This window comes from Cucurbita pepo, chromosome 12 (assembly GCF_057944985.1).
Source record: "Cucurbita pepo subsp. pepo isolate OVF chromosome 12, ASM5794498v1, whole genome shotgun sequence".
Lineage (NCBI taxonomy): Eukaryota > Viridiplantae > Streptophyta > Magnoliopsida > Cucurbitales > Cucurbitaceae > Cucurbita > Cucurbita pepo.
Window position 1 is genome coordinate 2050195 of NC_141809.1, and position 26103 is coordinate 2076297.

The 26103-nt window shown below is 35.6% G+C and overlaps 5 protein-coding genes across 9 annotated transcripts; 3 read left to right on the top strand and 2 right to left on the bottom strand.

The window, feature by feature from the left end:
* The first annotated feature begins 1775 nt into the window (after positions 1 to 1775).
* LOC111806660 (calmodulin-binding transcription activator 5) lies at positions 1776 to 12121 on the top strand. Of its 4 annotated transcripts, none has more exons than XR_002816862.2 (15): positions 1776 to 1930; positions 2003 to 2139; positions 3005 to 3130; positions 3363 to 3478; positions 4498 to 4586; positions 4747 to 4792; positions 5561 to 5696; positions 6612 to 6731; positions 6834 to 6877; positions 7247 to 7636; positions 9031 to 9731; positions 10184 to 10733; positions 11109 to 11411; positions 11498 to 11684; positions 11874 to 12121. XR_002816862.2 is itself a non-coding variant. In XM_023692036.2 (14 exons), exons 2-14 carry the CDS (start codon positions 2064 to 2066, stop codon positions 11543 to 11545), a joined length of 2745 nt encoding a protein of 914 aa, XP_023547804.1. In that variant the 5' UTR covers positions 1776 to 1930; positions 2003 to 2063; the 3' UTR covers positions 11546 to 11868. The 4 variants fall into 4 exon arrangements, 1 of the variants encoding a protein (XP_023547804.1); XR_015423153.1 differs by having other exon boundaries at positions 5567 to 5696; XR_015423152.1 differs by having other exon boundaries at positions 1790 to 1930; positions 2045 to 2139.
* A 229-nt stretch (positions 12122 to 12350) lies between these two features.
* LOC111806662 (small COPII coat GTPase SAR1A-like) lies at positions 12351 to 14643 on the bottom strand. The gene is made up of 3 exons (XM_023692040.2): positions 14357 to 14643; positions 14137 to 14268; positions 12351 to 12882 (listed from the first exon to the last, which is right to left on the bottom strand). The coding sequence occupies exons 1-3, from the start codon at positions 14483 to 14485 to the stop codon at positions 12562 to 12564; spliced, it is 582 nt and encodes a 193-aa protein (XP_023547808.1). The 5' UTR covers positions 14486 to 14643; the 3' UTR covers positions 12351 to 12561.
* A 945-nt stretch (positions 14644 to 15588) lies between these two features.
* On the top strand, positions 15589 to 16207 carry LOC111807835 (large ribosomal subunit protein eL29z). 2 transcript variants are annotated; one of them, XM_023693718.2, is made up of 3 exons: positions 15589 to 15690; positions 15792 to 15895; positions 15993 to 16207. In XM_023693718.2, the coding sequence occupies exons 2-3, from the start codon at positions 15794 to 15796 to the stop codon at positions 16074 to 16076; spliced, it is 186 nt and encodes a 61-aa protein (XP_023549486.1). In that variant the 5' UTR covers positions 15589 to 15690; positions 15792 to 15793; the 3' UTR covers positions 16077 to 16207. The 2 variants fall into 2 exon arrangements, with proteins under 2 accessions (XP_023549486.1, XP_086984946.1); XM_087128820.1 differs by lacking the exon at positions 15589 to 15690 and having other exon boundaries at positions 15697 to 15895.
* A 1064-nt stretch (positions 16208 to 17271) lies between these two features.
* On the top strand, positions 17272 to 18034 carry LOC111807834 (large ribosomal subunit protein eL29z-like). The gene is made up of 3 exons (XM_023693717.2): positions 17272 to 17417; positions 17492 to 17595; positions 17708 to 18034. The coding sequence occupies exons 2-3, from the start codon at positions 17494 to 17496 to the stop codon at positions 17789 to 17791; spliced, it is 186 nt and encodes a 61-aa protein (XP_023549485.1). The 5' UTR covers positions 17272 to 17417; positions 17492 to 17493; the 3' UTR covers positions 17792 to 18034.
* Positions 18035 to 19320: 1286 nt separating this feature from the next.
* Positions 19321 to 25542, bottom strand: LOC111807385 (dihydrolipoyl dehydrogenase 2, chloroplastic). The gene is made up of 15 exons (XM_023693096.2): positions 25063 to 25542; positions 24506 to 24652; positions 24204 to 24338; positions 23886 to 23994; positions 22697 to 22821; positions 21812 to 21937; positions 21633 to 21713; positions 21317 to 21379; positions 21149 to 21223; positions 20988 to 21066; positions 20806 to 20906; positions 20485 to 20598; positions 20273 to 20386; positions 19968 to 20039; positions 19321 to 19723 (listed from the first exon to the last, which is right to left on the bottom strand). Exons 1-15 carry the CDS (start codon positions 25360 to 25362, stop codon positions 19676 to 19678), a joined length of 1689 nt encoding a protein of 562 aa, XP_023548864.2. The 5' UTR covers positions 25363 to 25542; the 3' UTR covers positions 19321 to 19675.
* Positions 25543 to 26103: the final 561 nt, after the last annotated feature.

Below are 26103 nucleotides of genomic sequence, written 5' to 3' on the forward strand. Positions count from 1 at the left end.
TCGTGTTTATGACGCGTCTCTATCTATGCTCCCGAAAAGATAGGCAATAAGTTGAATAAACGTTTTTATAGAAAATTGAATAAATATAATTTGTTTGAAAAATAAAAAAATAAAAATATCTTAATCATCAAATGAAACACATGTCCACGTCAACAATATAATATGTAAGAAAAATAAATGTTTCTTATAAAAATACAAATGTCACTAATAATAAGTTTAAAATTATTTAAAAGCGTTAAATATTTGTTTTTAATTTAATATTTTAAATAATAATAATAATAATAGTAATAAATTATTTATACATAAATTATTTTTAATTAAAAATTGGGAATATAATTCCTATCGACGTGGAATTATGGATATGAACAATTAATGCATCCAAAGAAAATGTGATTTGGTCCAGAATTATCGGCCCACGAACGGCCAATTTCCGACACGTGTGTAGCTCTGGTTCCGTACGATGTCGTTTTACCGAAATTGACCTTTCCATATGAATTTCTTTTTTAAAAAAAATTAATATGTATCCTTAAATTTTATTTTCATAATATTATCTATTTAAATTATTTAAATACATAGATTAAAGTAAAATATAAATAATCGAGGGATTTTAAAAGTTAAAAAATGTTTTAAAATGCATATATATATATATATATATATATATATATATATATAACTAAAAATTAATCCAAATAAATTAAAAACTATATTTTTTTAACCCAAGAAATTTAAAATAAAAATAGATATGAAATTGTTAAAATTTAATTACCACAGTTCAATAAATAGAATATTTGTTACATCTCATGAATGTTGATGATTGTATTACGTAACTTGAATGTGTGAGCGTAAACACATATAATTGATGCTAGTGGTTCAATTTTTTTTTTACCTTCCATATTCTCAAATGACACGAGCCCCTTTGTTATTATACGTGTGACTCTCACTGCATACAGCTCGCACGAAAGACTCATAAATCCATCCCGAACCTTTTCCTCCACTTCTCCTCTTTGATCATCAATCAAACTTGCGTTCTATGGGCGAAATGGGGATCTTTATTTTTGCTGCGTATGTATTGGCTTGGTTTCGTGCATAACTAAGAAAGCAGTCTGACGAGTGTGTGCATTTAGGAAAGGAAGGTCGACCACTACATAAGCTAAAGCACAACGATTATAAACAAAATCAGAAGCTACTCGCTTCTATTATGGTTGGGATTGCGTATCGATGAGAATCGGTAGATCTTAGTATTTCGCCAACCTCGTAAACTGAAATACAATACAATTTCACTTAACGCCTAAAAAAAAGAAAGAGCGGAACAATATTGGACCTTCGACATATAATAGTTCCGAATTGAATATCTTAATTCAGAGTATCATTTCCTATTCGATCCCTTTAAATTCATCGTTTATTTTTTCAACCCAATCGCTCTCGAGAGAAGAGAGGAGCTGAGGTGGTCCCCCCGGACCGCCCGGTGCTCTAAATTTTTTAGGGTTTTGATGTGTTATATATTCTCGAATTAAAAAAATATATATTCTATCAACCATTATAAGATAAACTGAAATTGTACGGTACATTTGAAACGGTAACGGATGGTTTATATATATATATATTCAATTTAAGCATTATAAAAACAAGGGTAAAAGCAAGCTTTTTAAGTGATAATTGATTAATTATTCGAATTATATCTATTAATAGATATGAAAATTAATAATATAGAATTAAAAATAAATACATTTCCCTAAGAAGAAAGAAAGATAAAAAGAAAGGACTAAAAATAAGGCAAGGCCCCGCCAGCCCGACCCAGGTAGACGGCAGCCACCGTCTATTGCTGAGTTCCTGTATAGAGAGAGAGAACAGGGAGTCAAAAAGAAGACTATAATTGTGCTGCGAATTCTTCCATCTATTTCGGTCCCAAATCAATTCTGTCCGTAATCAGGTAATCTGCACTGATCGCCTCTGCTTGATTCTGCCGCTTTGTATCATACTCTTCAGTATTCTTTGCTCGCAGGTTCATGTTTTGAAAATCCGATGCATTTGTGTTGAGGTTCAGCTTCTAATAGGAATCATCGATGTCTCTTTCCATGAAAGATGATGTTCAAGGAAGCCTTGTTGGCTCAGAGATTCATGGCTTCCATACATTGCAAGGTACTGTCGTGATCGTAGCCTGTTTACATGTTCTGATTGTGTAGCTTTTTGAATGGCTGTCGGCATATAGGCGTTGAAGTTTTGCGCTCCTGAACTGCGATGGAGTTTTTTTTGAAACTTCTGTGTGTCACTTAGACTGTGCTTAGGAGGACTTTTTATTGTTTCTTAGTTTTGAGTGAGTTGATTGACAAAAGCAAAATCAACGTACTGCTAACTGCTATGCTTAATGGCTACATGCTACTGTTTATGGAATTCGTATTTTTTTTCATTGAACAATTGTTTCGGTTTGGGTTAAAATTTTCGTCATGTGTGAGTTCAGTAGAATTAGGCATGTGTATTTGATTGCTAGAGCTTAATTATTTAAGTCCGAAGTAATATGTGCAAATACAGCACAATAATCATCAACCAGAAGGATAATAGAGAGGGCGAAGAATTGATCTTCCCAGAATGCTTTAAGTTTAGACGAGAAAGAAGGAAATACTCGAAATTTCTGAAGTCAAATCTGGGAAACATTTGAGTTTTGATTTTTGAGTTCGACATATACCCTGCTAGGGGCATGAGAGAAATCATAGAAAAACAGTTAAAAGTGTTTCAAGGTAAGTAAAAACTATCATTTTAGGTTAAACATGCCCAGAGACTAGACAGGTAAAGAACATAGTGGCCATTGGCAGAATCATCACCTCCAAACAACAAGGGGATCCTAATAACCTTTATCGGGCAGGACTTGAAGCTTTATCGACAAGTTAATGAACTACTTTGAACAATTATTGTAATTATCTTTAATTGTTCACATTTAGTATATGTTATCTGCGTTGCAAAAATGCTAGTTTATGAATTCATCAGTTGTTTTCTCTTCTGTGAACAGATTTGGATGTTAAAAACATCAGGGAGGAAGCAAGTGCAAGATGGCTTCGTCCAAATGAAATCCATGCAATACTATGTAACTACAAATATTTTGTCATCCATGTCAAGCCAGTGAACTTGCCCAAAAGTAATTTCGCGAGATTGTGCTCTGCAACTCCTTCCAACTCTATTTTACTAGTAATAAATTGTACTAAAAGAATTTTACTGTTTAATGTCTGATGCAAGTTATATCATATTCAATTATAAGTCTTCCTTGCATTTTGCATGATAATCACATTTATATTTCGATATTGAGTAATATAGAAAACTGGGTGTAGGCAGTGATGTCTCAGAAATCTAATGTTGGAAATGCGCAACAGGTGGAACCATTGTACTATTTGATCGCAAGATGCTTAGGAATTTTCGCAAAGATGGACATAATTGGAAGAAAAAAAAGGATGGAAAGACAGTAAAAGAAGCTCATGAACACCTAAAAGTGAGCATGTCTTGTTTTATTGGGCACTATTTCATAATTGAAAAGCTGGTGGAGACCTCAGATCTGTTTTCATTCTTTACATATACATTTTTCTGACTCAGATGGTTGCATTTATGGCATATGGTTAATTCAATCTCCCCCCTTTGAAATGTTTAAACAAGGAACACAACACTCTTAAAGATTATCTGAAGATCTGATAAAAATATGTTGTCCTAGACTTAGTGGTGGCAGGTGAGGAAGTAAGTCGCGACTCTTTTAACGTTGAAGTCATCAATTAGTTCCAAATGGACTATTGGAATTTGTCTTTTGGTGATATATACTAGCTTGACGTCTTTAAATTTTTGGAGTGACCAATGCTTAAATAGCTCGATGCTTTTGCATATTGTGAAAGAATTTGGTCAGATATGAGGAAGGGGTTTATGAGTTAGGTTACTTCCATTACCTTCAGCATTACCATTGATATATGTGGGTTCGTGTGTTTCTGTATAAATAATTAGATGCTCTTTTTCTATAATATAATTTATATGTCCTTTTTCTCCACAAATTTGAAGTAATTTCTATTGTTTCTGCCAATATTCTCCAAAGCTTATTCGAAGTATAGTTGTATAATCATGTCTGTTTGGATATAGAATATATTAAATAGTTAAACTGAATGTAGTTAATCAGCTTAAGCATTTGAGTCTAGAGTCTATACGAGTGAAAAAATATATAAATTCAAACCCCTACAATTTTATTTCGTAGATCTTTTCAATTTTCTCAGTTATCATCTTCATTTCATATATCTTGTCTACTAGCTATGTCTCATTAATCAACCACCATACGATTCCACAATGTGAAGGGAAGTTGTTGGATATCATTTAAAGTAATTCAATTTATTACTAGTCTTTTCTCGAGTCTATTGGTTGGTCAATGTCTAGTATTAACTGTGTTTAGATTTATGGTAATTGTTCTTCTGTTATAGCATTAATCACCAAGGAAAAACGCTGTTTTGATAAATTTTTTTTCTTTTTCTTTGGCAGGTTGGTAATGTAGAAAGGATACATGTATACTATGCCCATGGCCTTGATAACCCAACCTTTGTTCGTCGATGTTATTGGCTCCTTGATAAGTATGTTATTGTTGAACTTACATTGGTATATTGGTTGCCACCAGTTGTTTTAGTGGGTTTATCCCAATAATGCCACTGGCAAAGAAAAATAAAATCAAACTGTGGCTGTGTAGTATGTCATATTTGTTTAGTTGATGATTTGTTGATGCTTTTTGTTTAGGTCTCTTGAACACATTGTCCTTGTTCATTACCGCGAAACAAAAGAGGTTAGTTTCAGCATAATGCATCTGCAGCTATTGAAATATTATCATGAGATGAGCCTCTATCATTTGGACTACTTCATCTATTTAAGATTTGCTGATTATTCCTCCATGGCTATTATTATTTTCATTCAAAATAGTGTTATCTTATGTTTCTTTAATTTTTTTTTCTTGTAGTCTGGCACCATATAGCAGTCGTGCATGCATCTCTCTCACTCTCTCTTCTCCATTCAAAAACTGGAAAATTACATGTTTGTGTTGTATTTCGATGATTTAATCCAATATTTGTTGAGGATAAAGTCAACCATTGAATACATGTGTTTCCTACTACTCTTTTACATTTTAAGAATTCAACTTTCATCATGATTATTGCCTTTAAGTTTCTGTTAGTGCTACTCTAAATGCCATTGTAATTTATGTACCAATTTTGTTACTCTGACTTAATTTTCAAAAATTAAGGCACCACCTAGATGTAGAGTGCTATATGGTGCTTCGAGTGACGAGGATTCTCTTTGTTCTGATATGCATAAAATTTTCCTGGAATGGAAAAGACAATGATCGGGACACTATTTGATGGGAAAATATTCGTCCGATAATCAGTCTTCATATCATATGAATCAGCTCTGTAGTTCTTTATAGCGTATGGTTAAAGCTTCCTAACATTATGCTCGTGATATTTCTATAGCATGCATTGGAACACTTCATGAACAACTTCTTCCATTTAGTCTTCTGTATTGAGAAAAATTTGCCGTACTAACTTCCTACTGCTGCTAGTGGCAGAGTTCTCCATCCACGTCGATGAATTCAAATTCTGGTTCTGTCTCTAACCCATCAACTCCTTGGCTTTTATCGGAAGAACTTGATTCCAGGGCTACTCATGTCTATTCTGTTGGTGGAAATGAATTGTCAGGTGATACTGGCTGAACCTGTCAAAAAAAAAAAAAAAAAAAAAAGAAAAGTAGTTTGTTTGATCATTCTTTTCTAATATTTCTTCTTTACACTTTAATTGAGCAAACATGTAGTTCATATTTACAACTTTCTGTTGCATTTAAAGTTTATTTGGTAGTCTTGTTTGCTGTGTTTAGTGAGCAAATACTTTAGTGATTACTGAAAACAAGAAATAGAATCCAGATGTCATACCAAATAGAACTTATATGATTGATGACCAAAATGATTTTCTAATTGTGTTGAACTTCAAATGAGATATAATTTTTTCTTTTAAAAAAAGCACTGGAATTGATTTTCAAAGAAGCAGTTAACATTGGCCTGAAGCATCATTTCAATCTCACACACTTTCTTTTACTAACTTCTCTGTACTCTGTTGCTCTTACTAGCTTTCTCTTACACGCTTTATGTCACTGATTTCCCAGAACACACTCTCCCATTACCTTCGTCTTGCGCACACTCTCTCACTGATTTCCATGCCCTTTTCTCATTATTTTTTTACTACACACATATTTTCTGTCTAATTTCTCACCTCAAATACAGTTCCTTTTAGCACTCTCTTTCTACTCATGCACTCTCAAATTAATCTCTCTATGCACACACTGTCCTTGCTTATTTTATTCTTTTTTATACTGATCGGTTATATTCTAGATGGTTAATTATAGAAATACTTATTCAATAAATACTAGTATCCAAAAGAGCACTTTTAACTAGATAAAATCATTGTTGAAATATTAGAACCAAACAGGAAAGTGATTGATTATCAAGCATGTGCTTCAGAGTACTTGTAACTGAAGAAACTGTGGTGAATTCACTTACTTTAAGAAACTTCTGGTCGAGACAAGTTTTTATTTTTATTTTTTTACATGGTAATGAACAGAGCCTAGTGACACTACAACAGTCATGGCTCATGAACAACGGCTTCATGAGATCAACACACTTGAGTGGGATGAACTTCTTGTGATGAACGAGCCTCTCAAACCTGCTATGACTAAAGAAGGTAACGAAGTAAAAATTCTGAATGAGGCAAAAACAACTGCCGAATTGGATAGTGAATGGCTAGATTACTAATTCTTTTAACTCTTTCCTTCTCATTCACCAGACAAACTTTCATGCTTTGACCAACAGAACCAAGTCCCAATAAATGTGAGTAGAATAAATTACTATTTGGAATTTTGATTTCTGTTTGTTCCCTTGCCTTCCTCCTTTTCTTATTCCATTTATCGGAGCATGTTACTCTTCACTGCTCGGTCTGACTCCATGACCAAGCGGATGGGAGGTATAACTTGCTTCACTTTTCTCCTCTTATTTATAAGTGATAAAGAAAGCTGATAGCTAATTATGGTCAAGTTTATTTTGCTTCATTACTTGATAATATTTTTTATCAAGCAATCTGCTACTTATGTTGAACATCTTTCTTTCTGCACAATTTTATACAGGTGCTTAAATTTTCTTCTTCTCTAGTGGTTATTTCCTTATATATGGATTATGGACTCTTATGGTCCATCCTTGCAGGTGGCCAACAAGATCTTCGGGGTGATAACTTCATTTAATAATCCAGTTGAGTCAACTGGGAGTGCCAACAGCATAGGAAGTGTGAATATGTCATTAATGGGTGGTCAAACGAATTTGAATGTTGAGAGTAGGGAATCCATTCCAATTAATTCGTTGGACAATTTGTTAAATAATGGATTGCAAAGTCAGGACAGCTTAGGACAATGGATAAATGAAGTCATCACTGACTCGCCTGGTTCAGTCATTGATCCTGCTATTGAGCCGTCCATTTCATCTGTTCACAATTCCTATTGTGATTCGACATTATATCACCATCAATCTTCAGTGGAGCAAATTTTTAACATAACTGAGGTCTCACCTGCGTGGGCCTTTTCAACAGAAAAAACGAAGGTTCTCTCTTTTACTAGTACCAACTTTTCACATTTTCTTTACTTATTTGACATTATATCACCATCATATTACGGTGTTTATTGGGCTTTTTTCTATTTCTTCTCGTGCAGGCAAGGAAAGCATTCCCTTTTATGTTACACTATTATTATTGTTATTAGTATTATTATTAGGTTTAAATCCTAGTTTGGTCCATGTTTTATTTGATTGGTAATCTTTTAACCATCCTGTTTCATATTTAAACTTCGCACAAGAGTCTGTTACAATCTTTGCCTTTAATCCTAATAAACTATTTAACATATACCAATATGGACCCATATTTTGTTAATAAATTTTTTAGAGGTGATAAATCAAAGCCTTAAACTGTAAGCTATAAGTTTACCTGTAGAAATACATTGATACTGGATGGATGGAGCATTTGCTGCAACAAGGAACAGAGAAAAGAAACATTATCATTTATGAGTTTGTGGAAGTGTCAAACTAGTTTTGTTATCTGATTATATAACCTATTACTGCTATTTGCTACTTTTTTTATTGGTTTTGTCAATTCTACTTTTTGCTAGCCATTGCAATTCGAGAACACGCTTTCTTTTTAATTTTTTGTTGTTTAAATTAAGTTTAGAATTCTCTTACAAAAAGAAAGTCTATGATTGACCTCTTTTGTGTAGCTACTCTTAATTAGTCCCATTACATTTCTGTATTAGGTGAAGTGAACTTTCTTTCTTAAATCGTTGTAGTAGACCAAGTGAATTTAACATGGAGACATCCTTGGGTTTTGAGATCTGTTAGTGTGATTTTTTTCAAGCAATTTACAGTTTGAAGGGCTTTTGAATTTGTTTCCTCTTTTCTAAATAATAGGCACTTCCTTTGAGTAGTTAATTTGGTACTTGCAGTATTACTCTTCCCTGTGAATCCACATAGTTTTGAGTGTCCGCTAGGCTGGTTCGGCCATTTCCCATTTATCCTTTTGAATATTTAGACAGTATTCATCTCTAATTTAGTACAATAGGTTTATGAATTTTGTTGATGGAATGCCAACATTTGAAAACTTAGCTATTGTCCGCTGTTGTTGGGTATGTTTTCCTCCCATGATCAGTATTGTGAACGTGACTGATCAACATTATAAACGTGAAGTGCAGTTGTTTTTGTGGGAATTTATTTTAATAAATATGGTCGATCCTTACCAATTCATTACATGAACTTTGAAAAGATTGACAATATGATCTTTTCATGATCAGTACAGTGAACATGACCCTTGGATGGTTAACTTTTTCTCTGTTGATATGGCGCGTTTTCACTTTAGCGTGTTAAAGTCAGAATGGTGGAATACACCATCTTGCTGCTAATTTGCTTACAACTTGCAAAGATACTAATGGCATTCTTTGTACTTTTTGCAGATTGTAATCATTGGATATTTTTCTGATGAGTACGTACATCTAGCAAAGTCCAATATATCTGTTGTTTGTGGTGATACTAGTATTAATGCTGATTTTGTTCAACCTGGAGTTTATCGCTGTCTGGTAGAACCACATTCACCGGGACTTGTACATTTATACCTGAGCTTAGATGGTCACAAACCTATTAGTCAAGTTCTGAATTTTGAGTATCGTGCACCACTTTTACAAGTGCCTGAAGTTACTTCAGAACAGATCCTCAAGTGGGAGGAGTTTCAAGTTCAGATGCGGCTTGCTCATCTGATGTTCTCTACATCCAAGAGCCTGAGCATCATGTCGACTAAATTGTCACCCACTGCCCTGAATGAGGCCAAGAAACTAGCTGTCAAAACTTCTGGCATTTCTGATGGTTGGATTTATTTGTTAAAATCAGTTACAGAAAATAAAACTCCAATTCCACATGCAAGAGAGGGTGTTCTTGAGATGATATTGAGAAGCAGGCTGAGGGACTGGCTGATAGAAAGAGTTGCTGAAGGCTCAAAGAAAAGCACTGAGTTTGATGTAAATGGTCAAGGAGTAATCCATTTGTGTGCCATATTGGGATATACCTGGGCTGTACATCTATTTGTCTGGTCTGGTTTATCTATAAACTTTCGAGATAAATCTGGATGGACAGCTCTTCACTGGGCAGCTTATTATGGAAGGTACAATGTTATTTGTCAAATTGATAGAAAAAATGGTCAAGTTTTTCAGTTTCATCCAATACCCTCTGGCCAATTGACGACCATTTAATTGGAGAGTTCCCGACATGCAAATAAGTATTCGTTTAATATCCTTGATTGTTCATGGGGTTGCATCAATTACTTAGGGTTATCAGATTCCTAGGTTAACAAATACTCCCACATTGAGGTTGTTGATTCTAAGTGTTCAGTTAAGTCAACCTTTCATGCATATGAACATATTTATCTTCAATCATCATCTATCTTAATTATAATTATTTTACAATACCTTGAACCTGACAGAGAGGTTGATTTTGTGTTGCTGATTGGGAATTTCCAGTGTTTGGGTATTTAATCAAACATAGATTTTTTTTTTTAAGTTGACTTATACTGGTTGGCACTTCTCACCTATTTGGCCCCATTTATTTATTGTGTAGGGAGAGGATGGTAGCTGCTCTTTTATCTGTGGGGGCGAAGCCAAGCTTGATCACTGATCCCACATCAAAGAATCCTCTGGGATATACAGCAGCAGATCTTGCATCCATGAATGGTTTTAATGGCTTAGCTGCTTATCTTTCTGAAAAGGCTTTGGTATCGCATTTTGAAGACATGAGCTTGGCTGGAAATGTTAGTGGCTCATTGGAAACTAGTACAATACCCGATACCACGAACTTTGATAGCGTCAGTGAGGAGCAGATGTATATGAAAGAAACGTTAGCAGCTTATCGGACAGCAGCTGATGCAGCAGCACGCATACAAGCAGCATTCCGTGAACATTCTTTAAAGCAAAGGACTGACGCAATTGAACTCTCCACCCCTGAAGCTGAAGCACGTGGTATTATTGCGGCCATGAAAATTCAACATGCCTTCCGCAACTTTGAAACACGAAAAAAAATGGCAGCTGCTGCGCGTATTCAATACAGATTCCGCACGTGGAAGATCCGCAAAGACTTCCTTAATATGCGTCGTCAAACTATTAGGATTCAAGTAAGCCTATACCCTCAGTTTTTTGATCGGCCAAGTTTATCGTTTCTGCTTGAGGAGATTTGAATAGTGTTATTCTTCGTGTGTGTGTTTGGCATGCCTAAAAAGAAAGTGTTTTCATCCCTATCATATAAGCATTTTTGGAAGAAAAAAAGTAGTCAAATGTTTTCTCTAAAAGAAATTTAATTGCTTTTTTTTAAAAAAAAAAAAAAAAAAAAAAGACGTGCCAAATACAGTGTGATTTATTTGTACCTGGTGATTGTTGTGAAGTGATAAAAAAATTTCATGCAACTATTATTGAACTGACATGCGTGCTAGAGTTATGTTAAAAATGAGCAGTTCAGGAAGATGACTACCAATATTTTTCTATTCTCCTAGGCTGCATTTAGAGGCTTCCAAGTGCGAAGACAGTATCGCAAGATCGTTTGGTCGGTAGGAATTGTTGAGAAAGCTATACTGCGCTGGCGTCTTAAGAGAAAAGGTTTTCGTGGACTTCAAGTTGCACCAGCTGAAGTGACAGAAGATCAGGAAACTGGCATGGAAGAGGACTTCTACCGCGTATCTCAAAAACAAGCAGAAGAGCGAGTTGAGAGAGCTGTTATTCGGGTTCAGGCTATGTTCCGATCAAAGAAAGTACAAGAGGAGTATCGTCGGATGAAGTTAACCCATGCTGAAGCAGCGGTGAGTTACAATCCTCTCATTGAAGTTTCCTGTGTAAGTTCAGGTCGTTTAAATTTTGATTTTGTTTTCTTTTTGAGCTATTTCAGTTGGAATATGAAGAGCTTTCACATCCTGATATGAAACTGAATGGCTGAAAGCACAAGTCTGTGAAAAGTCCTATGATTGTGGCAGTGATTAATGGTTAAAAACAGGAGTTTCCTTAGCTCAGGCATACACGAGGAATGACCGGTGCCAATACTCGTTAGTCGACGACGGGATGAACTTTTTAGATGGGTAAGAACTACTGTCCTGTGTCATAGCAAATGTTTTTGGTAGGAGATGCTTGTAGCCTGTACATGTAGTTATATATGAATATAGTTCAGTCTGATTTTTGCTTTTTACTTCTACAAAACTGTTTCATGGAATTCGATGGCCTTTCTTTTGTCCACGGAATTGGTAAAATATGTAATTTTTATGATATAGGTCCCATTGGAGTGATGCAGCAATGCTGAGTTAAACCTTCCATTGAAGTTTGTGTGCAAATCCTAGCGTATAAACTTTGATTGTCATCTATATTGCAGCTGGAATTAGATAAGCTTTCATTTGATGATTTGAATTTTAGGGATTTCAATGATTGAGGTAGTGATTAGCATTATGTACTATGAACCGTTAAAGATATGGGAATTTCGAGGTCAGACAACATCGGTATATACTATGAATAGTTAAAGACATGAGACTTGAGTTTACTTGAGCTCAAACAACATCGGTATATATTATGAATAGTTAAAGACATAAGACTTGAGTTTTCTCGAGCTCAGACAACATCGAGTATATACTATAAATAGTTAAAGACATGGGATCAGAGTTTACTTGAGTTTAGACAACATCGGTATATACTATGAATAGTTAAAGATATGGATCTGAGTTTTCTCGAACTCAAAACTCATTACAGTATGTATCTTCTCGAACTCATTGATCTACGGACTTTATTGAGAGTTTAAAGCAATATAATGTCACAAAAAACAATAATCAGAGAATATGATGACAACAAAACCTAGTTCCATCACAAAAGTTGCCAAACTTGTGAACAATTTTCTCCCTCAAACTAAGTTCTTTCAGCACAAACGATAACCTATATGGGAACAATGGATGCTAATTACCAATTTTGATACTACTTGATATATTGGGAGAGCCATTTGAAGCCATCCCCATAACCCATCTTGCGGACAATGCTACACATAAAAACCTCGAGCGGTCGAACATTAGTTTGCGTAAGATTAACCTTTCCCTTGCCAGTTGTGAAATTGGTCAAACCCAGGTGAAATCGTAGCTCATCCTCGGATGCCGCATATGGGATGTCGATCTTGTTTCCGAGCAAGAGGAAAGGAACATCAGCTAGCGCTTCATCCGAAAGGAGAGCATCGAGCTCCTTTTTCGACTCGGTAAATCGCTCTTTGTCATAAGCATCAACCAGGTAAACTACTGCATCCACCTAATCATGGACATATGTAACAGTTATTTTCTGTAGACATCCTCATATTTACACAAGCAGAGTGGGACTTCAGAAGCCATAAACTTGTAAAACTCAGGATTAGAAACATTATTCAAATTCCAATAGTTGCAACACAATATTATAAGAACCAAGTAAGCAGAAAGAATTTCGAAATGATTTCAGGTTTTCATCATGCCAGGATCGAAATCCTTGAAGGATTTAATGGATCGAAATGCACGATTTACAGCTATGTCAACGAATTTTGTAATTGAGAAGGTTTTCCAATCCTAGTACGTTTGGAAACAAATAATGTCTAGCAGCGTAGGTTGATGAGTCTGTTTGGAATAACTTTTCAAATGTTTAAAAACGTATTTTCAAGTCATTCCAAATAGGCCATAAATCTAAGAGCACCCTTAAAAGGCATTGTACGGAAGAAAGTAGACAATTTGTCAATGCTCGTCTTTGACGAACGCTATGGAGTTCGAGGAAAATCGAGTAGGTGTTTCCATACTCCCATAGTCAACTGAGTGGCAGGTATGCTCGAGAATTCATTTCACGAGAGAAGGAGACTGAATAAAATAGGATGCATCTCCAACTTCAATTCTTCTTTCGTAACCCGAGAAGGTTAGTGTGTGAGTCATTGAAACATGAAAAGTAACGTTCTGATATCGTCCTCTTTGGGCTTTCCCTTTCGAGCTTCCCTTTCTCCTCAAGGTTTTTAAAATGACTCCACTAGAAGGAGGTTTCCATATCCCTGTAAAAAATGTTTTGTTCCACTCTCCAACCGACGTGCGATCTCACAATCCACCCCCCCCCCCAACCTAGCTCTGATACCATTTGTAACGGCTTAAACCCACCGCTAGCAGATATTGTCCTCTTCGGACTTTCCCTTCCGGGCTTTCCCTTCTGAATTTTCCCACAAGATTTTGAAAACACATCAACAACAACAGCTGAGGGAGATTGAAACCAAAGTCTAAATCCTACGATGAAGCACAGAAAATGGATCTGGTGGGCTTGAAAAGAAGAAAACTCCAACAACCATCAAATTCAAATCAGAAATAAACAAAATCTATATCATAGGTCCAATCAGCTACCAATTTAAAACGGCAGATTACTAATAATATCCGTGGTTGAGGAGAATCTTATTGAGTTGAGACGAATCATAGAGGACGAAAACTAATCCTAGTTGAAAAGATCAAAATATCGACAAAATGCAATCAGAAATTGACCAATAAAAAAAAAAAAAAAAATCACCTTAGCATAATAATCTTTCCAGACTCTGCGAGCGATCTGGTGGCCTCCAAGATCAAAGGCCTTGAACTTAATTTTCCCAATACTCAACTCCTCTGAGGTCGGGTGTTGAGTCGGCTGGTGTTGCACTAATCTCTACACGCAATTCAAATTATTCCTTAAAAGATTTCAATAATCAGGAGTAAAATCCAACTACAGAGCAAGATAAAGAAATGAAACTCACCTCGTCCTTCAACATGTGAAGGAGAGTGGTTTTGCCGGCATTATCGAGGCCGAGGAAGAGAATTTTGGCCTCTTTTTGCCAGAGACCGAGCGATGCTAAGACGCCGTAGAACCAATCGACGAGAAACATAACCGCCGATTGCTAATCCGTGAGAATGAAGGCGAAAAATTCACCGGAGAATAGTTGGCGTCGCAGAGAGTGGAATGAAGACGAACGGAGATTCAAAGGAGCGATGGAGATCTGAGGACGCCATTTGACAAAATGGTTTTACTTTTTAAATGAAAATAAAAATAAAAATAAAAAGGATTTTCCGTTACAACTGTTATGTGCAGGCAGATATATATACACATATAAAACATTAGACAATTTAAATAATTGCTTTGATAAAAAAATAATAAATAATAAATAATAAAAAGGTCTATTTTTATTTTAGTGATAATTTTTTTAATAATTTACATTACATTATTCAATTATTTATTATTTATATAATATTAAAAAAAAGCTTATTTAAAAAATACATATTATAAACGAACTTCTAACCGACAGATTTCTACGGGACAGATCGATTCAGATTATTCCAATCTTTAATTTATTCCAAGTCCAAGTCCAAGCCCAGCCCATGTCCAAGTACAAGCCCAAGCCCAAGCCCCAGACCATGTCCAAGTCCAAGCCCAAGCTCAAGTCCAAGCCCCTGTCCCAGCCCATGTCAAAGTCCGAGCCTAAGTCCAAGGCCTAGCCCGAGCCCAAGTCTAAGCCCAAATCCAAGCCCGTGCGCAAGACCAAGCCTGAGCCCAAGACGAAACCCAAGCTCGACCCCAAGCCCGAGCCCTAGCCCAAGACCAATCCCGAGCTCAAGTCGTCGTAAAACCCTAGAAACAATCCGACGAAGTAAAAATGGAGCCTGAAACTGAAGCCGAGCCGAGCCGAGCCGACGCATCGAGAATGTGGGCCAAGCCCAAAACCATTTTCTTTCTTTTTAGCCCAAGGACCAAGCCCATTTAGAAAATACGGTAAGAATGTGGGCCCATCATTTAGAAAGTAAATACAGTAACTGTGGGCCAAGCCCATCCATTTATAAAGTAATACAGTAATATGGGCCAAGCCCATCCATTTAGAAAGTAAATACAGTGAGAATGTGGGCCAAGCCCATCCATTTAGAAAGTAAATACAGTGAGAATGTGGGCCAAGCCCGTCCATTTAGAAAATAAATACAGTAAGAATTTGGGCCCAAGCCCATGTTCAGCCGCCCACAACATTGAAATAGGTCAACACGATTACTCGAGGCAAAGGAAACTCAGGAAATCACTGCATTTTCGGCCACCGCGGAGTCTAGGGTTTGTTCAAATCCTCTCGTTTCTATCAAATTCTTCTGTAACGAAGATCGGCATAGCATCAGTTTTCTGATTTCACTCTCTCTTGTGTTATTTTTGTTCAGAGATGGCGAAGTCGAAGAATCACACAGCGCATAATCAGTCCCGCAAAGCACATAGGAACGGCATCAAGAAACCGAGGAAGCATCGCTACACTTCCACCAAAGGAGTATGAGATTTACTGATGGAATCATTTCTGTTCTTGTTCAATCGATGTTTTTCTTTATAGAATTACTGATGGAATCATTTCTGTTGTTGTTCAATAGATGGATCCGAAGTTCCTTAGGAACCAGAGGTACGCGAAGAAACACAACAATAAGAGTGGTGAAACCGGTACTGAAGAAGAGTAAAATAGAACGCCATGCAGTTGAGTTTTTGGTTTGCTTCGATTGAACCTTTTTGATATTGTTATTTATTCTCTTTTTGGTTATCACCAGTGTAGTAACTTTCACTTTAATGTAGCGAGTCCTGTTTCTTTCAATGTTCGATTACCTGTTCTTTGCGTTTTCAAATTTTTAGTGATTGATTATGTCTTCGTACTTGTTTGTGCTATTGGCATTCTCTTCCATAACAATTTACGCTGTTCTTAATTAAAATTATAAACACTATTTCTAGTTGATTTCTATACGGATCGATTTCTTTATTTTGTTATATTTCCAAAAAGGTGAAGCCAAAGTTTTGAATACTAAAAAAACAAGAACAACTTAGTTAAGAATTCAAGATATTAGGTAGAAAATAACCTTAAAATCAACCGAAAAAAATGTTCTTCAAAATCATTTCCAGAGGGCGCTTTAATTTAATCTAATAATAGATTTTTTTTAATTCAAAAATGAAAAATCAGAAAAATGGAGGTTGTGACATTTACTCTCAGCACGACAGAAAAAATAATAGTTGAGGGATTTCTCTCATAAACTCTAGTAGCTAATGGTTTATTATTATATGAAAAACCATAGCTTATCAGCGAAATTTTGAATGGTATGTGGTTTAAACTATGATATGGTGTTTTTAATTGGATTCAAATCATTTGGGTGAAATATAAGATTATATGTGGCTTGATTTTAATGCATAAGATGTACCAAACAAATATTTTTGAAGAATGCGACTTTCAATCTGTGCTCTTCTCCATAAGCTTGAGCTAAAGTGTTTTGTTCGAGATGGACGATTAACAAGTTTCGAAGATGAAAGATTTACAAATCTCCTAAAATCCAATGTTTGCAAATTGATTGAAATGTTTTTTCTTTAAACTCAATATATAGATCAATTTTATATTTGAAACGTCATTTGTTAAACACTCACGAATTAATATCTACTAATATATATGTTCGAATTAATATCTACTAATATATATGTTGGATAAAAGTAATTTAGGGAATGTTCATAGGTTTATAATCAAAAAATACTATCTCCATTGGTGTGAGACTTCTAGGGAATGTTAATTTTTTTCATTTTTTTTACAATGTTTTATGACCATTTCCATAAAATCTAAACATTTTTTTTTGGACAATTTAAAATATTAATTTCTTTGGGCCCATTTTAACACATCTCGTTTCCCTGTAGGAGCTATTGGCCCAAAACCAGGCCCATTATAATTTGGAGGCAAGCCCAATTTGAGCTGCCCATAACACTAAATTAGGGCAACACGATTAACTGAGCGACGGAAGCCATAGCATTTGCCGCTACCACAGATTAAGGTTTGTTCAAATTCTCTCTTTCTATCGATTTCTGGGCATATCAGTTTTCTGATTTCACCTTCTTTTTCGTTCAGAGATGGCGAAGTCGAAGAATCACACAGCGCACAATCAGTCCCGCAAAGCCCATAGGAACGGCATCAAGAAGCCAAGGAAGCATCGTCACACTTCCACCAAAGGAGTATGAGATTTACTGATGGAATCATTTCTGTTATTGTTCAATCGATTGTTTTGCTTTATAGGATGCTTCTGCAGAATAGTTTTAATTCTTTATCTCGTTGATCTGTGTTTAGATGGATCCGAAGTTCCTTAGAAACCAGAGGTACGCGAAGAAACACAACAATAAGAGTGGTGAAACCGGCAGTGAGGAAGAATAAAGTAGAACGCCATGAAGCCGGCAAGTTTAGGGTTTTTATGATATAAGTTTGCTTCTATTGAATCTTTTGTTTTTGCTCTTCTTTTGTTCACTAGTCTTGTAATTCTGACCTGGTTGTAGCGAATTCCATTTCAATGTGGAAAGCGCTGCTTCTGATGCCTGATTACGACAATTCATTATCAGATTTGCATTTCTAAGGCTACATCTTCATACATAATCAATTTGTGCCATCGACATTATCTTCTTTCTGGGTTTACTGATTTCTATTATCTTATGCTGTCAATCTTGCTGGAAAGCATTTGACTTGTAGATTTAGATTACTGGGCCTCAATCCCTGCCTCTGTTCATTAAAAACCAGCTTCACAAATTTAGACATGAAATCTCTTATGATTCAATGCCATTAGAGCTGTCTTTTATGATTGAATGCTTTTTTATCTTTGCCAATGGGATATTCTTTTTCAAGTTCATTTGGCTCGACTGTTCTCTTCTTTTTTGTATGCTTCATAACTTGGATTGAATGTTCTTGGCCTTCTTTGATTCTCATTCGAATCGAAATGTGAGATCATAGTTATGAAAATGTTAGGCTACGTTATTAAGATTTTTATGCCTTTATATGTAACCAGCACCAGCAATCTACGTTATTGGATTTGGGATTCATATTTTTTTTTTATCCAATCTACTCAGATATTACGTTATGATGTTTAGATGATGCCGAAAGTATAAATTGCAAGCAAAAAAAGACAACAAATTTAATTTGTTTGGTCCTAATCAAATTAATTTTGATATAATATCAATTTCAATTTCTCAAATTTTGCTTTCTAAAAGTTCCTTTGGCTTACATTTTCATATAATACCTATTTCAATTTCTCAAATCTTGCTATCAAAAACTCTTTTGAAATCTCTCTGCCCTACGTCACATAGGCGACACAAGAATGAATAGGCTTAACTTACTTGTTACTAGAGAACGAATAGGCTTAACCACTTGTTGCTAGGAAGTGAGTGCGGCACACAAGTCTACTTTACTGTCCGCTTTACTCTGTTATAGGATCAATTAGTTGTCTTATATTTGTTACATTAATGTCATTTATAAGCTAATTGTGAAACGAAGGTTGTAAGTGTCAATTAGATATTTCTTAAAAGATTATATATGAAAAATATATCCTTACAATAATATTTAAATTATCAGTTGTGGATTTTGAGGTAGAAGCTGATTTAAAAACCCTTTGATAATTCATATGCTATTTCATTTTTTCCGAAGCAAAAAGGACAATTTGAACGTAAGCTATATATTATATACCATGTTCAGATGTGGTTTTTGCAGAAGATGATTTGAAGCCTGCCTTTATTTTTACACAAAATGTTAATGTCTTCTCCTGATGTCGTTATAAGAATGGACTTGCCTAGAAAAGAACATATACAATGAAAAAGAAATGTGTCCACTCGAGCATAATTTAGTAAATAAGATATTTATTAGAGATATCATTTGTAAGATTGGAGGTTCGATCCAAGCTAAAACGAAGAAAAAAGAAGTGAACCAAAGTCTAAATGTCTGTCAGCTACCATTCTCGACTAATATGGCTTCGTATTTCTAAATTATTTGTCCAAAATCACAAGCAAAAACACATCTAAAAGAAGCAGTTGCAGATTTATGTTCCATTTGTAAGGCATGGGATTAAATCAATAATATAAGAATGACAGAGATACTAAAATATTTTGGACCAAACCAACCGAACGACGTCTGCTAATTCTCTAAACACTTGGTTGTTTCTTCCAGTTTTGTGATGTTCCTGCTGGTCACTCCTCCATCTAGAAATCGTGTAGTTTCTCTGAACTCCCTAACAAAAGCAAAAATCTTCAAAAAGAAGGCTTTGGGCGTCGGAGAAGCTTACACTGCAATCGGTTCACTTACTGCGCTCGGAACATGAGCTTCGACCTGTTGAAAAGGCATTTTTGTATCAAATAAAGATATCAAAAGAACCAGGGGGAGGATAAACTTTTTAGTGTCTGAAATTGAGCAACTCATTCAGTGAACGGAGATTGTGTAATTCAGTGAACAGAAATGAAAACTATTGTATATGCATGAGCTGAATTCCATTGACACGCTTGATATTGAAAAGGAAATCATTAGAACCAGACTTGTAGGTTAAGCATATGATCTAGCAAAATGTTAAGCTGACCTTAGCTGATTTAAATAGTTCATCGAGCACCTCGGATAGGGTTGGATGTGCATGAACCGCTAATTTAATATCCTGCATCAGCATATTGGAAGCCAAATATGAGTCAGGCTTTGAGAAAATTGTGCAACTCGAAGACTGTTTGTTCGTAGGAGTTTTTTTCTTATCAATTAAAGCAGATCTGTTAACCTAATCGTTATAGATTTAAGGAGTTCAAACAGGATTATGTATTCTTCTGGGAGGCGGGGTTTGCATTCCATATCAGTCCTGGCACACAAAAGGATATTGATTTTCACAGTGAAACTTACCTGAATGCGTGTTCCTAGTGCTATTGCGTTTGATGCTTCGTGGATCAGATCTGCAGCGTGCAATCCGAAAATATGAACTCCAAGTATCTCTCCATTATCGGGTCTATATATTAGCTGGATGAGGTGAAAATAATGAAATTATCACCAACTGAAAACCATCATCAACGTATATCATTGAAGAAAGGTGTGATTAGAGGTTGCAGAAATGTAACCTTGGCTAGCCCCTCTCCTTCGTTTTCTGCAAGGGCCTTCGTGTTTGCCTTAAAACTTGTCTTGGCAACACTTACTTCAAATCCCTCCTTCTGGGCTTTCTCCCTGGCTTGAGGCTGCAATAATAATGCATTTAGTTGATCTTTAGATACTAAAACTTGAAAGTACAAGTGAACAAATAGGGGAAAAGGCTTGATAAGATGTAAACGCAAGAATACTGTGCTCACTGTTAACCTAACGAAACGAACAAACGTAATATAACATAATCAATAACGATTAATGATGCAGATCACAAAAAGCTTCCATGATGATTATATTTTTACCTCAGTTAGTCCAACCATACTAATTTCGGGATGAGTGAAACAAGCTGCAGGGATGCTTAAATGATTGAGCACGTGATCCCTTCCAGTAACTTGTTCAACCACTGTCAAAAGGTTGGTTTTAAATGGTTAATTGTTTAGTTGGAGTTTATGGAAAAGATAACGATTGGTTAGCAACTACTTACCTGAAATGCCTTGTGCGCTGGCTGCATGAGCAAGCATCATCTTCCCATTTGCATCGCCTATGCAGTACACATGAGGAACCTAGCATGTAAAATACGTACCAACTATGATTATAGTGGTAAAAATGAAAGGTTAGCCGAAGTAAATTTCTTGTATTACGTACCATTTTTCCATTTGCGTCAATCACTCTCATGCGCTCGTCAACAGGAATGAAACCACGTTGTGTGGCCACATTGATCTGCAAATAAATTTTTAAAAAATTGAAGTTGACTATTATATTAGTGAACCGCTAGAGATGATCTATATGAAATTAGTGTATGAGGAGGCATACATTCTCTAATCCAAGGCCGTTGGTGAATGGGGCCCTTCCAGTTGCAATCAATGCTGCATCTACCTGCGGCAAGGGGAAAGAAGGCTTAATATTTCAAGATAGCATCAACAAAGCAACCAATGCCTTTACAACAGATAACAGCATTTATTCTTGCAGTGCGATGGAGTTCAAGATTAATGTTAGTTTTCTCATCTCCCCTTTATTATCCCCAGAGCCATGAATACTTGGGAAAACTATGTAAAGCAGTATTCCCATTTGAGCATCATCATAATAAAAGGAAACTCCAGTAAAGACAGCTACCAAAAATGTGAGTTACCTCTAAAGTATCTTTAAGTTCCTTAGTCTTTGCATCTATAAGCTCTATAGTAACTGGCTTCCCATCCTTTGCTGGAGTAATCTTTATAAGAACAAAGAAAACACGAGCCAATTTAAAAAAATATTCAAAACAAAAGGGGAAAAAAGTCTTAGATGCTGAAGGATAAAACTATGCATAACCTTAGATGCAAATACTCCAGTATGATAGTCAATTTTTCGTGGATTTATTAGAACCCTCTGGGCCAATTTTCCGATCTCAGGATCAAAACCAGGCATAAGCTGATCAAGCGCCTCAATAAAGGTAACCTGCAAAGAATAGCAATTATGATGAACTACATTACAAGATATATTAATCATTACTTATTCCCTTTTAAAAATAAGTGAAGAATTACATGGTTCACTATAAATTGTAATAGATTGAAAGACACTCCCTGCATCGGTCTTTGTATTCCTATACGTTTTAAATACCTTGATGTCCTTTGAAAGAAAAGGTTTGTTAATGTTTAGACCCTTCTATTTTTGTTTGACATCCAAAAGATCCCTTTCTCCATGCCCACTAGGCTTTGTTAGAGCATCTCTATTACAGAAGAAAGCTTATTCCTTTCTTCTAAGCTTCACTTTTCCTATAAGAGTTGGATAAAAATGCTTGTAGCAAATTTAATTCAACATAGTTTGGTCCAAACTCATGTTATAAGGACAGCCTCATCAGAATGCCAATCAAAAAGTTACCAACATTGTTGTGATTTTCCTCCTTAATCTCAGGCCTGAAAGGATTATGTCGCCTTCTAGAATATTTAAGCAATGTCCTGAAACTATTAAATTTCAGCCAATTTATGTACTTAATTGTTTAGATCCAAAAACTCAACTGTGACACATTTGCCAGAGAACAGTACATGAATTAAGATACAGCAACAAATATTCAACCAAAAAAATTAAAGTAACAGGTTTAGAAGAGCTTCAAGCACTGCCTTGATTTGTACATGATCACGTAACCAAGCAACAAATACATACAAGTTAAAACACTATGGGAATTAGGTCTTCTAATCTGTAGAGAGGAAGACCAACCTCACTTCCTAGGGCAGTGTACACATCGCTGAACTCAAGACCAATATAGCCACTCCCAACAATGGCGATCCACTCAGGAACAAATTCCAGTTTTAGTGCATGGTCACTGGTAATAACAGTCTTCCCTGTATAAACCATCAATTAAGCATTAATTCCTACAAATAAAAATAATAAGTAAAATAACAAAAATTCAATTAAATTGTAAGAAAAAAAAATTAAACCAACAAAAAAGGATTAATTCCTACAAGAAAATGTGTCCAATGAGATGACTTGGCACTAAAAGAATGTGAGGATTGTGAAGTGCTGTAATGGCATATATAAAATGAAATTTTCAAGTAAAACTGTCCCCTTTTTACCAAAAAATATATATATATCCACTTCATTGATAAAAATTAGAGGAATTATCCACTTTTGTTTAAATACTTATTCATTAATCACTTTAGTTGTAGAGGAATTATGTTCAATGAGTAGAAAGTTCTGAAATCTTAACTTGCAGGGTAATACAGTCAACAAACAGCATTAATATCCTAGCCAAACATATATAATACTTCAAGCATCTTTACAAGTGCTCATATAATTAGCTAAAGTCAACAATTCCAAGTTATATCTAAATGCACCAACTTTGACCAAACTCTGAGAAAAGTTCCAACCCAAAAGCAAAGTGGGGCACCTAACTACAAATTCTTGACTAAAGCCATTGAGAAAATTAATCTCTCTACGAAAGAAAGAAGTTCACTCCACCATCTCACTCGACCAAACTTTAACACAAAATTAACAAAAATCAATGAGGCAGACTGCATTCTTAGTTCCAACTGTTAACTTTAAAAACAAATCTAACATTATGCTACAGTTTCATATCTTAAAATTTAAGACTTTGTTTAAAGGACATTTATGCTACACATCCAATGATGATATAAAATTAACATTTACCACCTCCATAAATGAGGTTGAGAATTTTAATTGGAAATTTCTGACCTTATCTGGTGTAACTTTAAGTAGTCACGTCATAATAAACCAATGACTGAAAAGTCAAGCATAAACAACTTCATTCAAATTTGTGACTCTCGCATGGCTTTGTATTCACAAGATTTCGAGAAGGCTTTGTATTCACAAGATTTCGAGAACTAAAACAATTGATATGCTTTGCACAAGTTATATGGATGAGAAAAGGAGGACGATTGATGTTTACCATCAACTTCAATGCCCTTGGGAACAAATGGGACAGAACCAGTAGCAATGATTATGTCTTTTGCAGTAACTATTTTGTCAGAAGAACCAATCTGCACCTTTTGAGGACCCTAAAAATCCAATAAGTGACATGAGTTAAGGGATCAGGTTCAAGACTCAAGAAGACAATAACCAACAATTTTATCAAATAGATCGTGGGGTTAATATCTCAATTCTCAAGATGTTACAAATTGATAGGGTACATGAGGATCGATACCATAAATTCATCTAAAGCTACCAAAGAAAGAAACTCTCTTCATGAACACACAAGTAAACCTACCAAAATTGTACCGACGCCTGTCAGTATATCCACTCCAAGCGCTTTCATCGAGTTGGTCAAGTTATTACGAATTTTTGAAGCAAGATTATTGGCATGATCAGCCACTCCTTGTCTATCGTATCCAGCAGCTGATACCTACACATGAGTTAAAATAAAGAATGGAAAGAAGTCAGAAGAATAATAGTAGTTGATCGACTCCAATCAACAAAACAATAATCAAGCACAAAACTTGTTATCGGTAAGGATTGAAAATGCTATATGTAATTCTAAGTTCAAGATCTCTGATTCCATAAACTCGATACCTGCAAACCCAAGGCCTTCAGGTGATGTTCATTCTGAAGTTCACGCATCCTTCCACTTACAGCCAGAAGAGCTTTAGAAGGAACACATCCTCTGTTCACGCATGTTCCTCCCACCACGTCTCCCTCTACAATGGCAGTTTTCAGACCCTGCAAGAACAGCATTCTAGAGAATTATATCCATGTCGTATTATCTCCTGAACGACAATATGAACGATCGTTACTAGTGCCAGTCAGATGCACAAACTGGATTTAAGTCATATATCATGAACATTACCCAAATATTTAAATTTCGGCTAAAATCATTTACCATATTGCCATTGGTCAGAAATAAAATGATAATGACTGTATTAAAGAGACAAAAAATGATAATGACTACAATGACTGTATAATTTGAACTGGCAACAAAAAACATAGTCGAGCTACATTTGGAAACCCTTTTCGGTCAAACGAGCCTTAAATGTAGTAAACAAAAACGATCTCGGTTAACAACCACACTCGAGCTCCAAAAGTTTCGTCAAGAAGTGAAAGAAACGAGGTACCATAGCTTCTTTTACTACCTTCTCGACAGCGTGAAGCGCTGCTCCATGACCACCAACACCAGCTCCAATAATGAGCAAATCGTAGTCAAATTTGGAGGGACTTCCATTGCCGGAGAGAGCAGCAAAGACCTTCCGCCTGGAACTCGAACCAGCTGAGATGTGAACTCTCTTCGAATCAGAGTGTTTGAGGGATGAAAATCCCAAGGCCTCGCGCCTGAGGCCGCAGAAACGGAGATTGATAGGGGCGAAATGAGCGAAATCAGTGGCGGAATTTGATCTGAGTGGGGCCAATGAAGAGGAGGAGATTGAGGACTGCATTTCGAGATTGGTATGCAGAAGATTTGCAAGCGGAATGTATGAATTTGAGGACGAAGATCTGAAGGAGAGAGATCTGAGGGGAAATGGAAGCTGGTTTTGGTGAGCAGTTAAAGAGAGTAGCCTCGAATAATCCGTTGAGAGCGGGCGGATATTACTAAGCGCGGCGGATGGACAAGGGGCCACTTAGCTGTTCTTGTTCTCGCTTGTGCCTCTGTGGCCTTTGTGGCCTTTATTTTTTTTTTATTTTTTTATTTTTTTTTTTTTTTTTTTGTGGAAAATAAAATACTTAATTTTTATTAGTTTCATATTGCAATAAATATATTTTTAATTATTTTATATCGTGTGACGGTGTTATCGATATATACTGGTTGATAAACAAAATGAAAGTTTACAATTATTGACGTGTTTTTCCATACCCGACAATTTAGGCCTCTTAAATTTCGAACGACGCATTTGCCCTATCGATAGCTTTTGTAGTCACGATTTTAAGGCTCGAGTTTCATAGACTAAAACGAGAGTTGTTTTAATTACTCACGGTTGAAATTGAACATTTGAAACATTCACGTAGTCGATGAACTAAAAAAATGACATGTCTACCCTTGTTATATTAAAAAAATCAAACATAATGTTGCAAATCATTTGTGTTTTATTTAGCCAATGACTAAGTTTCTTTGCAACTCTATGTAGTTTAGGGTGTCATGTAGAATCATTCAAGCTTGACATGATCAATCTTGCTCGTGA